The 15717-nt window shown below is 44.0% G+C and overlaps 1 protein-coding gene across 1 annotated transcript in view; it reads left to right on the top strand.

Moving 5' to 3' along the window:
* LOC124712153 (probable tubulin polyglutamylase TTLL2) overlaps positions 1-15717 on the top strand; it is a 416983-nt gene that overhangs the window by 324361 nt on the left and 76905 nt on the right. Inside the window, exon 7 of the mRNA XM_047242449.1 lies at positions 7827-8029. Within this exon, the coding sequence (XP_047098405.1) occupies positions 7827-8029 (203 nt within the window). The remainder of the gene's footprint in view (positions 1-7826; positions 8030-15717) is intronic.

Raw genomic sequence — 15717 nt, 5'->3', positions numbered from 1 at the left:
TGAATACAGGTCCATCTCATCTAGTTTCCAAGTGAACTTTGCAAAGGGAAATGAATGCAATGGACATTTCGAGTCTGACACCTCGTAAGCCATTGTTCACAATGACACACAAAGCTTCACGTCTTCGGTGGGCCGAACAACACAGAATGCGGTCCGATGAGTTGCGATTTTGCCACTTTTCAAATGGTGCCGGGCGTCGAATGTACCGATGGCCTACTGAGAGGTTTGACTCGCAATATGTTGTGGGTGCAGTTCAGGCCGGGGGTGGTTCTCTGATGTTTTGGGGGTGTTTTTCCTACCATCTTATCATCAATGAGTGGCTTAAGCTGGATATGGCGTATCTGGAAAAAACTTGTGGACTCTCTTCGTCACGAAACTGAGGCCTTTGTCAAGTCTGGAGCAGTGTTAGCGTTAGGTCCCCTAGGGTCATTAATTTTTTGACCGCTGTGCTTCTTTAAATGAGGAGTAAATGGAACAGTTTGCCGCGAACAAATCTACTTCTCTGACGAACAGTGAAATTAGTGAAAGATTTATTCGAAGTCGAGGAAATAACAAGAACCGAACAGACAAACTAACTTTCATTCATTACATTTCAAAGAGAGCGTAACATTTGCAATTTTTTCGGCTGGAATAAGCTTTTTAAATCTTCTCTAGTCTCTGTACAATGTATGTTCGATGAATCGTTGTGGCTCTGGTAACTTTTTGTTGCCTTGGGAATCTAGAAGAGGAATTTGGAGCTTACATTTCGAATCCCAAAAGCATAAAAATCTTAATATATTTCTGTTACATGAACGCATTGTCAACGGCGACAAAAAGCAACCAACGGGCGAATGTACACGGTCCAGTCACATTAATGTGACCACCGCCTACGTTCGACGTCAACTTGCAAGAGTCACTCACAGACGGTACTTGGCAGCACTGGCAGTGGAGGATGCGTGAAGCGTGTGGCGGGGACGCGGAAAACAACGCAGTCGTTGTAATCCGGAAACGGAGCAATTTATGTGACGTCCAAAATTGCATGATCATTGGCTTTCGGGCCAAAGATGGAAGTATTTCCGAAATGGCTAAGTCTGTAAACTGTTCGCGTGCTAGCGTGGTTAAAGTATGCCCCGCATGGCAAAAAGGCGCTATCCAAAACCGGCGGAGAGGTAACTGTAGTGGACCACGGGCCATAGATGACAGGGGTGAACATTGGCTGCAGAGATGTGTTCGGGCGAACTATTGAGCAACTGACCGTCAGGATAAACCAAGGGGCTACCAATAATGTCTCCTCGAGGACCGTTTAGCTAACGTTGCTGTGTATTGGCTCCTGCAGCAGGCGTCTGGTTCATATACCTACGCTGACGGTTGTTCGTAGGCGACGAAGGTTACAATATGCACGCCAATACCGCAACCAGACATCCGATGAGTGGAGACAGGCGACCTTTTCAGATGACAGAAGGCCGTTGGCATGGAAGGAGTGAAACGTCTGATAGGAAACACGCTGCAACAATAGTCGGAAAGGTTCAGGTCGAAGGATGAAGTGTTACGGTCTGGGGATTGTTTTCTTGGAATTCCCAGAGTGATCTCGTCATTCTGGAGGGCACAATGGATCAATACAAGTATGCCTATGTCCTTGCAGACGATGTCCAGCCATAAATGCGCTTTCTTTTCCCTCGGTTCGATGTCATCTACCAGCAGGAGTTTGTAATGTGTCACACGGCTCGCTGTGTACCTGAATCATTCTAAGAGCTCCAGGATGAGTTAACCGTACTCCCCTGGCCACCAAACTCCGCGTATTTGAACCCAATCGAGAATCTGTGGGACCTCCTTGATCGGTCTCTTCGCTCCATGGATCCTCAACCGAGGAACCTAGCGCAGCTGGCACGGCACTGGAGTCGGTATGGCTCCACACACCTGCCGGTACCTTCTAGAACCTCATTGGCTCCGTGCCTGCACATCTCCAAGCGATCCGCACCGCGAAAGGTTTTTGACAGGCGGTCACATGATGTGACTAGACATTGTGTGAATTCAGTAGCACAAAGTAAAATATTTACTTCATACACAAATGAGTTGTCGTAAATTTTACAAGGCAGCATTAAGATTTCCATCATTAGCGTTAATTAAAAATGAACACTGTTTCCGCCTTTACTTGCTGGGAAAACCAAAATTATGATATCTGTTACACTTTTAATTTTACAGCCAACAGTGAAATATATTATAATGACTTTGAATTATCGTTCCTAATTACTTGCGGCTTGCTAGCTATAGTCGGTAAATCACCTTTAGACAAAATTAGCCTCTACCTACTGCTGTACAAATCTTATTTGTAAACTACCGCGATTGCGCATATTTAATTCAACGAACATTTATCGCTATTAAATTACGTAAAATAAGATGACTAAAAGGCATTCAATAGAGGGCGGAGACGTGCCATATTTACATCTGCAAATGATACTCCACAGAACTGCCTTCAGCACAATAAAACAGCGTACAACAATATAGACGCATTGCACTAGTGAAGCAATCTCACTACTAGTAAAAACATGGCATCCTGGGTTCTCAGTCAGTCAGCGATGACATCGTCGTTGGCCACTTTCTTTCTATTCGTACACAGGCTCTGCTCCTTTTTAACTGCAGACGAAAGTGGGCGTCCCAAGTATGTTGTTGTTGTTGTTGTTGTTGTTGTGGTCTTCAGTCCTGAGACTAGTTTGATACAGTTATCCATGCTACTTTATCCTGTGCAAGCTTCTTCATCTACCAGTACCTACTGCAACCTACATCCTTTTGAATATGCTTATTGTATTCATCTCTTGGTCTCCATCTACGATTTTTACCCTCCCAAGACTAAATTGGTGACACCTTGATGCCTCAGAACAAGTCCTACCAACCGATCCCTTCTTCTAGTCAAGTCGTTCCACAAACTTCTCTTCTCCCCAATTCTATTAAATACCTCCTCATTAGATATGTGATCTACCCATCTAATCTTCAGCATTCTTCTGTAGCACCACATTTCGAAAGCTTCTGTTCTATTCTTGTCCAAACTATTTATCGTCCACGTTTCACTTCCATACATGGCTGCACTCCATACAAATACTTCCAGAAACGACCTCCTGACACTCGATGTTAACAAATTTCTCTTCTTCAGAAACGCTTTCCTTGCCATTGCCAGTCTACATTTTATATCCTCTCTACTTCGGCCATCATCACTTACTTTGCTCCCCAAATAGCAAAACTCCTTTACTACTTTAAGTGTCTCATTTCCTAATCTAATTTCCTCAGAATCATCCGATTTAATTCGATTACATTCCATTATCCACGTTTTTCTTTTGTTGATGTTCATCTTATATCCTCCTTTCAAGACACTGTCCATTACGTTCAGCTGCTCTTCCAGGTCCTTTGTTGTCTATGACAGAATTACAATGTCATCGGCGAACCTCAACGTTTTCATTTCTTCTCCATGGTTTTTAATACCTACTCCGAATTTTTCTTTTGTTTCCTTTACTCCTTGCTCAATATACAGATTGAATAACATCGGGGTGATGCTACAACCCTGTCTCATTCCCTTCCCAACCACTGCTTCCCTTTCATGTCCCTCGACTCTTATAACTGCCGTCTGGTTTCTATACAAATTGTAAATAGCCTTTCACTCCCTGTATTTTAACCCTACCACCTTCAGAATTTGAAAGAGAGTATTCCAGTCAACATTTTCAAAGGCTTTCTCTAAGTCTACAAATGCTAGAAACGTAGGTTTGCCTTTCCTTAATCTATCTTCTAAGATAAGTCTTAGGGTCAGTATTACCTCACGTGTTCCAATATTTCTACGGAATCCAAACTGATCTTCCCCGAGGTCAACTTCTACCAGTTTCTCCATGCGTCTGTAGAGAATTCGCGTTATTATTTTGCAGTTGTAACTTATTAAACTAATAGTTCGGTAATTTTCACATCTGTCAACACCTGCTTCTTTTCGGATTGGAATTATTATATTTTTCTTGAAGTCTGAGGGTATTTCGCCTGTCTCGTACATCTTGCTCACCAGATGGTAGAGTTTTGTCAGGGCTGGCTCTATCAAGGCTGTCAGTAGTTCTAATGGAATGTTGTCCACTCCCGGGGCCTTGTTTCGACTTAGGTCTTTCAGTGCACTGTCAAACTCTTCACGCAGTATCATAACTAGTATAGCGAGTCTTAAACGGCAGACCTCAGAGTCAAACGACGTAACATAACTGTATAATTTAAAATACTAATCGTACAAACACTCCTCTGAAAATCCGTCTTTACAGGCTCGAAAGTTACATTGCAAGATATATTCACAGCCTTATACAGTGACTGCCATAGAGTATCACAGAGATACGCTAAGGCGTCAGATGACACATATTTCTCTTGCTTTGAAATACATTACTAGTTTCACCGATAGTTTATTAGCTTGCAGAACTTCGTTTAGCCATTGTTGAGATGATTAAATGTCGAAGGAGAATTTCCTGATTTGGCAAGCAGATTGCGTTCAAGCCCAACGACAGTCAACGGCGTGAACATCGTCGCTCTGAGCCTGTCAGTCCAGCTATTTCATTTCATTTCTGTCGAATCAAAATAAAATAAACCTTGTTTTTTGGAAAACAGTATTTACGTACTGGCACGGAATGGGTTTACGTTAAACCGTTTCTCGGTGCAAGAAGCAGGTCAAAGATAATTTCGTAAACTTCTCGACTCATCTTGCCGTTACCCAAAAGTAATGGTCTGAGGTCGCAAGTTCAGTCTTTAGTAAGACTCGTTTGAAAGTACTACTTTAACGATTACGGCAGGAAAAATATTAGCTGCTAATGACTCACCATGTGCATCAGGAGGGCAACAGAAAATGAATCTCTGGGAGTTGCGGAGATCAACCTTACATAGAATGTGTGTATTACACTTCGAAAAATGGACATCGCCGATATTCAATAAATGTTCATAATAAAGCATTAATTTCCACCATGCACATCGAATGAATAATGGCGCATCACAATCAAGATCGAACGCGTACTCCTTGGTAGTTATAAACCGTGCAGGACGTTCAGTTAGATATCCACTCTTCAAGAATTCATTTAGAAATATATTGGGGCAACGGTGTGATGAGAACTGATGGAATGTGATGACATGCAGCCGGATGTGAAACAGTATGTTATCGTGAAACTGGCTATCCTTTAAGGCGTAGCTGCAGATAATGCGGTTATACGTTTTACGGGTACGGAAAAAACGAACAACCACAGGCTGAATTTGTCCTTTGGTTCCAGATGGTATGAACTGCAATGTCATACTTCAGTGGTCAATGTAAACACATTTTTCTGTAATGTGACCTGAAGATAGCCATTTAGCTGGTCGAAGCTAGTAATCGATGTGTCCTTCCTTGTGATATTGGCAAATAAAAAGTTTTTCTAAAGAAGACTACAACATTAAACACGTATTAGATAATGGGCAAGGCTCCTACGACTATTCTGATGCATATACACATATTTCATACATAATAACGAAAAATAAAAAGGAAGTCCACTACGTAACTTCTACCAAAGTTTAATAGCACTGGTAATATACTCACAGGATGGTTATTTTTCCAGCAATACAATGCACAGGTAAACTTGAGTGTATCTTCAAGTACTGGTATCCCTGATGTCAACTTTCAATGGAAAGATTTTAATGGGAAGATCTGTACTCCCCGCTCTTTTCACTTGCATATCATCGACCTCATAACCTATAACTAAGTCTTTATCAAAAACTACGTCGTGGAAGATTTAGGGATACAGGACGTCTATAATAAGAGGAGAATAGCATTTTCGTTTTTTTATTGACAGTGTATTTGACATTTATCATTCCTTTGAAGTTCCATATGACTTCAAAGACACACTGATGATGTATTCAGTTAGCGCGCTTTGTAGACGAGTAGATGTAACTTCCGTTGCAGCAACACATTTCACATGGCAAGAAATACTTGCGACTAATCACAGTATAACATGTACGGCGATATATCTCAATAATCACATTTTAAAGTTGCGCAGGGATGCTAGTTGTGAATACGATTTTAAACTGTGACATCACAACCAGCTTTCACAGAAAACACTGATATCGGAAACTCTCAGTTTAGCACATTGCTCTTAGTGAGTCATCGACATTCTCAAAGCATCTTCGTGTTCAGCACAATCTGGCGAGTGACATGTAGCCACATTTGACACGTTTCTTTAAAGTGTTCCTGGAAAAAAATTCAGTCTCGTTACTGATTTGGTAAACTGTGTAAAACATGGATAACAGATCACACGGGTAGACCATTTCATTGTGATTTCTTACACTATCTTTATCGGGAGGAAAGTTATCTGAACCCAGTGATCTTTGCATTTTATATTCCCGCAAATTGTTACACTCAGTATTTGTATGTGCACCTTCACCGGTGTTGGTATCAATTGGGCCCAAACGCTTCGTCCTCTCTCCTCTCCTTTATCTCCTGCACACTGATGATATGCCCAAACCACCTCCAACAGTCCACCTTCAATCAGTTTGCTGATGATACCGCTATATTCGCCCTCTACTCTACACGCCAGAGATCCCAACGATCCCTCCAAATCCATCTCATTCAGTTTACCTCCTGTTGCAACCGATGACTCCTAAAGATCAAACCCTCCAAAGCCCAGGCAACAATTATAGGACGAACCACTCGCACCTTCCACCTCCATGACTTCTACATTACCATTTACAGCCGTCCTATCTAGTTAACTAACACACTAAAATGTCTTGGAGTAACCCTCGGCCGGCAGCTACCGTGGAAACATCACCTACTAACAGTCCAACAGAAAGCCCACAATAGACTAAAACTACTTAAATTATTAATAGGCCTAACTTGGGGACTACACCCCTCTACTATTGTCCACACGTACAAAACTCTGATGTGACCCATCCTCTGCCATGCAAATGTTGCATTTATCTTTGCCTCACCAAATTTCTATACGGCCCTCCAAATCCTCAAACGCCATGCATTTCCTCTCGCTTCCCACATTTACCTTCGCCCACCTGGATCCTCTACCCTCTCATAAAATTCCCAACCCTCCTCACCCACATCGAACATCTTCGCTCCTCCTAATTATCCACAAACTAGATTCCAATCACACCATTGCCTCTCCTCTGATCACGAACCCTAATACGTTGCCACACCTTCGCACACACATCCCTCTGTCACTACACCTACACGCACTCCATATCAAATCCCAACGCAACTTCAATCAACTCCTTCACCCAGACAACGAAATCTGGTCCAGTATTTATACTTCCTACCAACTTTAACCCTTCTCCACCTTTCCCACTCCACATCAGGACTCCTTTTCCCTCTCCATCAATCCCCATCATACGGCACACTACTTCTCGCCGTCTGTCTTTCCTACCGACTGTATTTCCGACTACCCAGCTCAACTCCTATCTCCAGTCTGCATAGTTTTCCTACCTAACAGATCTCTACCTTTCTACCCACACCCCTCAACCCCATGGAACATATTATCTACTCTGACAATACTTCTCATCCTACTGCAGGTCCTTCAAATGTTTAGTGAAAGTGCAGAGCTACATTGTTCTTATAAGAATTTAACCTTCCTAGATGTGTTTTTATAATGTATATGTTTTCGTTTTTTAGCTGTCTTGTCTATGATTTTTAATTTAAAATAGAAAACTGCCCCATATTTTGTTTGTATTTCTCATTATAATTTTTTTTTTAATCGCTTGGTTAAGAGCAAAGAACTGTACCGCTGACATCCTCGCCCTCTCCCACCCGTATGGGGCGACGGAGATGAAATAACAGTAAATAAAACATTCTCAGAGTCTATCTTTGTGTGCGGCAGGCTGCAAGTGGTCGCTGCGACAGCTGCGGCACTACCTCCACCAGGCGGGCCACTCGGACTGGCTGCTGTGGCAGAAGGTGACGGCGCTCGTCGTGCTCACAGTGCTGAGCCACAGCCCGTCCGTGCCCACCACCGCCAACTGCTTCGAGTTCTACGGCTTCGACGTCCTCGTGGACTCCTCCCTCCGGCCCTGGCTTCTCGAGGTCAGTGCCGCTCGCTTGCTGGAGCCCTAAAGCCCTTTTAGACGAAAAACTTCCCGCGGGAAATGAGTTTTCTGCTGCGCCCATTGTCTACCATTCCTCTACCGAGACTTGCTTACCAGAGTCCAGAAACGGGGAGAGTTCGAGTACGACACTGCAGGTTGCAGGTAGAATCCAAAATTTTCGGGACTGGTGCTGCCATCTGGAAAGTAGGAGTAGTAGATTTTTGCACCGCTAGGTGGTGAGAGCTGCATATCTGATGAGTCGGTGTGCGGAGTGGCATTCAGATGGGAGGACGTGTTGCGTGTCCACAGTGATTTCCTTAATACTGTGCTGATGTGTGGCGATTTTACGATGGATCCGCGAACAGAACAGCGCGTGTGTATCAAATTCTGTCTGAATCTCGGCAAAAATGCTACGGAGACCCTTGAAATGATTCAACAAGTATTTGGGGGACGGAGCATGAGCCATACGCATGTGTTTGAGTGGCGTGCTCGGTTCAGGACCGGCCGTACAGACGTCGAAGATGGTGCTCACAGGCCCGTTAGTCGCACAACGCCAGACACTGGAAAAAAAATTGAAAATTTGTGGTAAGGTCTTATGGGACGAAACTAAAAAATGGTTCAAATGGCTCTAAGCACTATGGGACTTAGACATAGAACTACTTAAACCTAACTAACCTAAGGACATCACACACATCCATGCCCGAGGCAGGACTCGAACCTGCGACTGTAGCAGCCGTCGGCCGCTGTGGCCGAGCGGTTCTAGGCACTTCAATCCGAAACCGCGCTGCTGCTACGGTCACAGGTTCGAATCCTGCCTCGGGCATGGCTGTGTGTGATGTCCTTAGGTTAGTTAAGCTCTAAGTCTAGGGGACTGATGACCTCAGATGTTAAGTCCCATAGTGCTTACAGCCATTTGAATCATTTGAACCGTAGCAGCCGCGTGGTTCCGGACTGAAGCGCCTAGAACCACTCGGCCACAGAGGCCGGCGGGATCAAACTGCTGAGGCCATCGGTCCCTAAGCTTACACACAATCTAACTTAACCTAACTTACGCTAAGGAGAACACACACACACACACACACACACACACACACACACACACACTCACACACACACATGCCCGATGGAGGACTCGAACCTCCGAATGGGGGAGCCGCGCAGACCGTGACAAGGCCCCTTACACCGCTCGGCCACCCCGCGCGGCAACGCCAGACATTGTCGTCAAACTTAAACAATTGATTCGTGTGGATCGACGTCAAACCAATCAAGACCTTGTGGATGAAGTGGATATTGGTTATGGGACATGTCCACGAATGTTGACTGATGAATTGGGCATGTCCCATGTCACCGCAAAATTTGTGCCAAGGATCTTGACTCCCGATCAGAAGGCACAGCGTCTTGAAGCGTGCACGGGCCTTCGTCAGACTACATCTGATGATCCAACCTTCTTGTCACAGGTTATCACGGGCGACGAGAGCTGGATTTACGGTTATGACCCAGAGACAAAGCAACAATCGTCCCAGTGGAAGAGCCTGGGCTCTCCAAGACCCAAGAAAGCGACCAGGTGAAGAGGAAAGTGAAGAACATGTTCATCGTTTTCTTTGATACCAATGGAATAGTGCACAAAGAATTCGTCCCACCCAACCAAACAGTAGATTTCGCGTACTACTGTGACGTTTTGCGACAGCTCCGTGAAAACGTGCGGCGACGACGGCTCGAACTTTGGCGTCAAGGGAACTGGCTGCTGCATCATGATAACGCGCCCTGTCACACGTCCTTGCTCACCAGCACCTTTTTGGCAAAAAACAACATGGCGGTTATACCCCACCCACCGTACTCGCCAGATTTGGCATCTTGCGACTTCGCGCTATTCCCAAAACTGAAACTCAAGTGGAAAGGCCGTCGGTCCGACTCTCTAGAGAGGATTCAAGATGCATCGTGGGCGGTGATAAACACCCTCAAAGAACAGGACTTCCAGAAAACGTTTGACCAGTGGCATGAGCGCTGGGACCGTTGTGTACGTGCGGATGGGAACTACTTCGAGGGCGATGGTGACCATTAGTCCAAAGGTAACAGATGGCAGCACGAGTCCCGAAAATTTTAGATGTCAGGAACCAAGGCGCCACTGATGCGTCAGTGCTAGAACAGCTTCCTCCCTTCCTTTCCACCATAGTTTCGCGAGTGTGACGAGTCTGAGAACAATGGTATCTGCAGTCTTATTCTACCCATCCTCACTCTGCATGACCGATTGCCAGGATCCGGTGGTCTCAAACGAAGCTGAATAGAGATTAAATATTAAAATAAATTTGCAGCAGTCATTAAAAAAGTTTTATACATGCGCATACAAACACAAATACATATACGTAGTGTAAGTGACGTGCACTTAATTGAGCCCTGAACTATATCCTGATCGCTAAAAGGGCTACACGCAAGTGGAAATGCTATCTGATATTAAAATCAAAGTAAAAGATTGGGTCGCCACCAACTCTAACCACACGACAAACAAGATGTTCGACTGAGTTGGAGAAATTGATTAATTTAGTCATTAAAAAACTCATAAAAGAACATTCATTGTAATGTCACACATAAAAAATGAGATGCAACATTCATTGTAATGTCACACATAAAAAATGAGATGCAACCATTAATATGATCCAGGGATTGTTCACATGAATCAAATATTAAAATAAAGTAAAAAGTGTGTTAACACTTAATATGACCAGCTTGCAGCAACATTCCTGAAACAAGATCTATTCTAAAGAATTTATTTTAAATAAAAAGGGAACACTAATTATTGGACCAGTGTGCATGGAAACGCTATGGATGGGCTAACAGGGGAACTACAAGGTGAATGGCGTAGGTAAAGGAGACGTAAATCGGTACACTGGATAAGACTTCAAACAAAATTATTTATTTCTTAAGACATTGATATAAGACATCTATATAACTGATGTTGCCTGATAACTACGTTCGATTGCTTGTGAAACGCTACATAATTCACAACAGAACCGCGGCCGTAATTAGAGGGGGACGGGAAAGGTTTAATACTCGCATTCACACCCACGTTCACTCGAAGAACAGCAAGTGCGGTTCCAACACAAACATGCAACGAAGCTAATAGATTTGTTCCGCTCTGTTGAGAAATGATTAAATAAAAGACTAAATCTGAATGTCATGGTTGCATTTAAAGTTGAACCTCGGTTTGGAGAAACCGCCTCAACGAGGGCCACACATACACGCTTACGCGCTTAACATGAAAACACAAATCACAAACACATTTGGATAATCTGGACGGGATATATTTAATATTCCTAACTCAGAACAACAAGTAAACCCTAGGACAGAGACAGCGGGCCACGGGAAGGATAGACTCACAGTTAACTCGCGTGGCCATGTGGTTCGCAAGGAAAGTTTTGGTAAGGTCTTATGGGACCAGACTGCTGAGGTCATCGGTCCCTAAGCTTACATACTACTTAATCTAACTTAAAATAACTTACGCTAAGGACAAAACACACACCCAAGCCCGAAGGAGGACTCTAACCTCCGACGGGGAAAGCCGCGCGGACTGTGACAAGTTGCGCTACACAGCGCGGCACGTGGTTTGCGGAAACACGATTTCTACGTACTGTCCCCAAATTTTAGCAACATTAAGCCACGCAGCTGCGAACAATTAACATTTTATAGAGGGCACATCTGAATAGACAAAGGGTAATGGCAGAGCGACAACAACACTAATATTAACCCACGTGGGTGGTTTCCAACGGACATATAGTAATGAAACAAAGAAAATTCACAAAGAGGCAAAAATTATCAAGATTCTGAAAAGATTAGAATGTATACACACGCAGTCGCAGGAACACATACATTCACACTGAACCAAGGACGCATTTCCCACGTGAGATCGCTTCAACATATGCAACACCTTTGTGCTACGTTCTTCTTACGGACCAAAGTCTGCATTAGGTATGGAACTGAAAGTCTGCAAAAGCCTTGAATTCCTTGCTGCGACCCAGCAAAACAATCTTTGTAAGAGAAGACGCGAGTTCAAAAACTAAAAGCAACCCTCTTCCTATCAGACAAACGCCCCACGCGGTTAAAAATCAACTCACCCTTCTTCGAAGAGACCTCGGCTGCAGACCCTCGGAGAGTTGGAAGTAGACTGCCCACCTCACACTAAAACTTCTCCCACACGACCCCGTGGCCAGGAAAGCCCAGACATGAGGCTTCCGCCACCAACCTAACACCGGTAACTTTCACACAAGAGGAACAAACCGCTTTGCCTACCTGAAAACTACAAGGTTTGGCAATTCTGTAAGACTGCCGCTGATTCTCTGCAGCAGACTAAACCACCTTACAGCAAAATGAAACACACCCACATTCATTCACTCACGCATGCCAGAGAGTATTGGACTAAGAGAACAAGGGATAAACGTTTTATGGAATCATAGACGTGAGTTGGGTTACATATTAAAGCATAGAACACTTATAATGGAGTTATAGACGCATTTGCAAGTCTGAAAAGAAACAAATCGTAGAAAGAAACAGGCTAGATCTAGATTGAATCATAGCTTAGTCTTCGCTGGTACGAAATTTAGCAACGAAAACACTTGATTTGTTTTGTAGGATGCAACGTGCATTGGAAAGCAAATAAAATGACAGTGAAATGGGAGGGTACTATAGGACCCTTTCAATAGCTATATGTAAAGAATACATATGACTTCACCCACCCACACAAATGTATATATATGCAGACTAATAATTAGGAACTGTTTGTTTTAGGTAGCTTAGTTCCTCCAAGTACAAGTGACAAGAAGAAGCCGTTAATGCTTATTTACCCCTTAGCAGCAAGTCAGGTATTGAAGTGTGGAGCAATGGACACAAAAAGTTAAGTCTATACTGACAGGTGTAGTCTACTTTGTGGTGCATATACAACGGTGCAGAAAACATCAGCTAGTAAATTAGATGAGGTGTTTGTAGGAAGACTGTTAGACACAGAGAGAAAAACAACTAATTTACTGAAGTCGGTACACATTAAAGTACCAGTCATCACAATATCTGGCACCGTGTATTGTATATATAGTGTCCGCCTGCTTAGCTGGGAGATAACGTGCTTGCATCCTATGCAAGCGGGCCCGGGTTCGATTCCCGGTCGGGTTGGAAATTTTCTCCGCTCGTGGACTAGGTATCGTGTTGTCCTCATCATCATTTCATCCTTATCACCGGCGCGCAAGTCGCCCAGTGTGGCGTCGACTGAAATAAGACTTGCACTTGCCGGCCGAATTTCCCTGGATGGGGCCTCCCGGCCAACGATGCCATACGCTCTTTTCATTTTCCATATATAAAGAGAACAGCAATCACTGGTAACTGATCAGTCATTGTGTTGATATACAGGGTGATTCTACGATGACGCTCCAAACTTTCAAGGATGCTGGAAAGGATAAACGTATCAATTTGAAGTAAGGGACCCTGGTCCAGGAACGACCAAATCGGAAGTTGTAAGTGAAAATCGTTGTAATACCTCTGGCAGTTGACCTCATGTACTGCATGCTCTTTCCTCCATTGTTGAGAGACAAAAAGAAGAAAAATATGTCCCGGAGACATGGCTCTGAAGTACCTACCTTTAAGAGCTATGAGCACACGTTCACCTTTGCGACTGCGAACCACACCTCTACTGAGCAGGTGCTCATATCTCTTAAGGTATGCATTTTAGAGCACATGTTAACTAGACTATTTGTTTTTGTTTCTATCCATACTATCTCTCCCTAAAATATGGAAAGCAAAGCTCTTACAGTAGAAAAGGTACACTGTCTGAGATATCAGAAAGCTTTCCGCTTGTAACTTTTGACTCGGTTTGCTGATGAGTGGTCTTTACCTCAAACTGATACATTTACCCCTTTTCCGTTGTCCGCGAGAGAGATTGCACCTTCATCACTGAATCACCCTGTATAATAATCGTCATACCCAACGCTTGCGTCCACGCCCGGGTTTCCGGGTTCGATTCCCGGCGGGGTCAGGGATTTTCTCTGCCTCGTGATGGCTGGGTGTTGTGTGATGTCCTTAGGTTAGTTAGGTTTAAGTAGTTCTAAGTTCTAGGGGACTGATGACCATTGGTGTTAAGTCCCATAGTGCTCAGAGCCATTTGAACCATTTGAACCAACGCTTTCGTACTTAGCACCAATGCCGTTAGCTCTCGGGTGTAGTCGCCAACCAACTCGCTGAAGTCGGTGCATATTAAGGTGCCAGTCATCACAATATCTGGCACTTATACCCCTAACACCCTGTAGTCCGCTTGTGCCCTTTAACCGGATCAAGGGATGAATTTTCGGTTAAATGCGCAACAGCGGAGACCCACGAGTCCGGTCTTCAAACACACGGATACGACGATTACGGAGCCGACGTCATACGACCCGCTGGCGAGGATAAAGCGAGTATACAGAGCTTGCTTGCAGACGAATGGTTCTTCTAAGTTCTACGCTGGCGCCAAAACTGCATGTGCTCAGATTGTTGTGTGCTGTGCAGTTTGGCGCCTGGACTGTTAAAGTAACGTTATGTGGTATCATCCTTGTTACAAAGAGTTAAAATACAGTAGAGCTTATAGATTATCCGAATACTGGTCAACCAAAGCATCGGTTAACCGAAAGTGTTCCAGTAGGGAAATTCAAATTAGCGTGTTTGGAATACAAGATGCACTGGCGCTGGGCTATTTAAAACCTCCCCAGGGTTTGAAGCTCGAACGTGAATTTGATTACTTTGTTTATCAATTATTGACGGATGGAGATGCATGTCGCAGTAACTGACGGCTAGTATAGTTGCGACGAGGAGGAAGATCCAAGTGATAACGACCTTGCTGGACAAGGACCATCCAGTGAGAAAGCTTTTCAAATCTTCAGACGTCTATAAAGTTGGTAGACCAACAATATGTTGCAGTTACTGCCTTTAAAGTGTTTACGAGATTTAGTACAAGAAAACGAGATTCAGCTATGAAGTAAAAATAAATTTTGGACTTCTTTTCCTAAAGTGTAGACCTACTTTAAAGGTATTTTTGAATTTTTCGATCTAGGCTATGTAGAGAGTACACTGTTATACACTGAAGAGTTAAAGAAACTGGTACACCTGCGTAATATCGGGTAGGGCCTCCGCGAGCACTCAGAAGTGCCACAACACGACATAGCATGGACTCGACTAGTGTCTGAAGTAGTGCTGGAGGGGCTGTCCATAAATTCTGAGAATACGAGGGGGTAGGATGTTTTCTGAACAGCACGTTGCAAGGCATCCCAGTTATGCTCAATAATGTTCATTCTGGAGAGTTTTGTGGCCAGCTGAAATGTTTAAACTCAGAAGAATGTTCTTGGAGCCACTCTGTAGCAATTCTGGACGTGTGAGGTGTCACATTGTCCTGCTGGAATTACCCAACCCCGTCGAAATGCTCATTGAACATGAATAGATGCAGGTGATCAAGACAGGATGCTTACGTACGTGTCACCTGTCAGAGTCATATCTGGACGTATCAGGGATCCCATATCACTCCGATTACACTCGCCCCACACAATTACAGAACCTCCATCAGCTTGAACAGTCTCCTGCTGACATGCAGGGTCCATGGATTCATGAGGTTGTCTCCATACCCGTACACGTCCATCCGCTCGATACAATCTGAAATGAGACTCGTCCGACCAGGCAACATGT

The sequence above is a fragment of the Schistocerca piceifrons genome, chromosome 8 (genome assembly GCF_021461385.2).
Source record: "Schistocerca piceifrons isolate TAMUIC-IGC-003096 chromosome 8, iqSchPice1.1, whole genome shotgun sequence".
Classification (NCBI taxonomy): domain Eukaryota; kingdom Metazoa; phylum Arthropoda; class Insecta; order Orthoptera; family Acrididae; genus Schistocerca; species Schistocerca piceifrons.
This window is presented reverse-complemented; position numbering and strand designations above follow the sequence as displayed.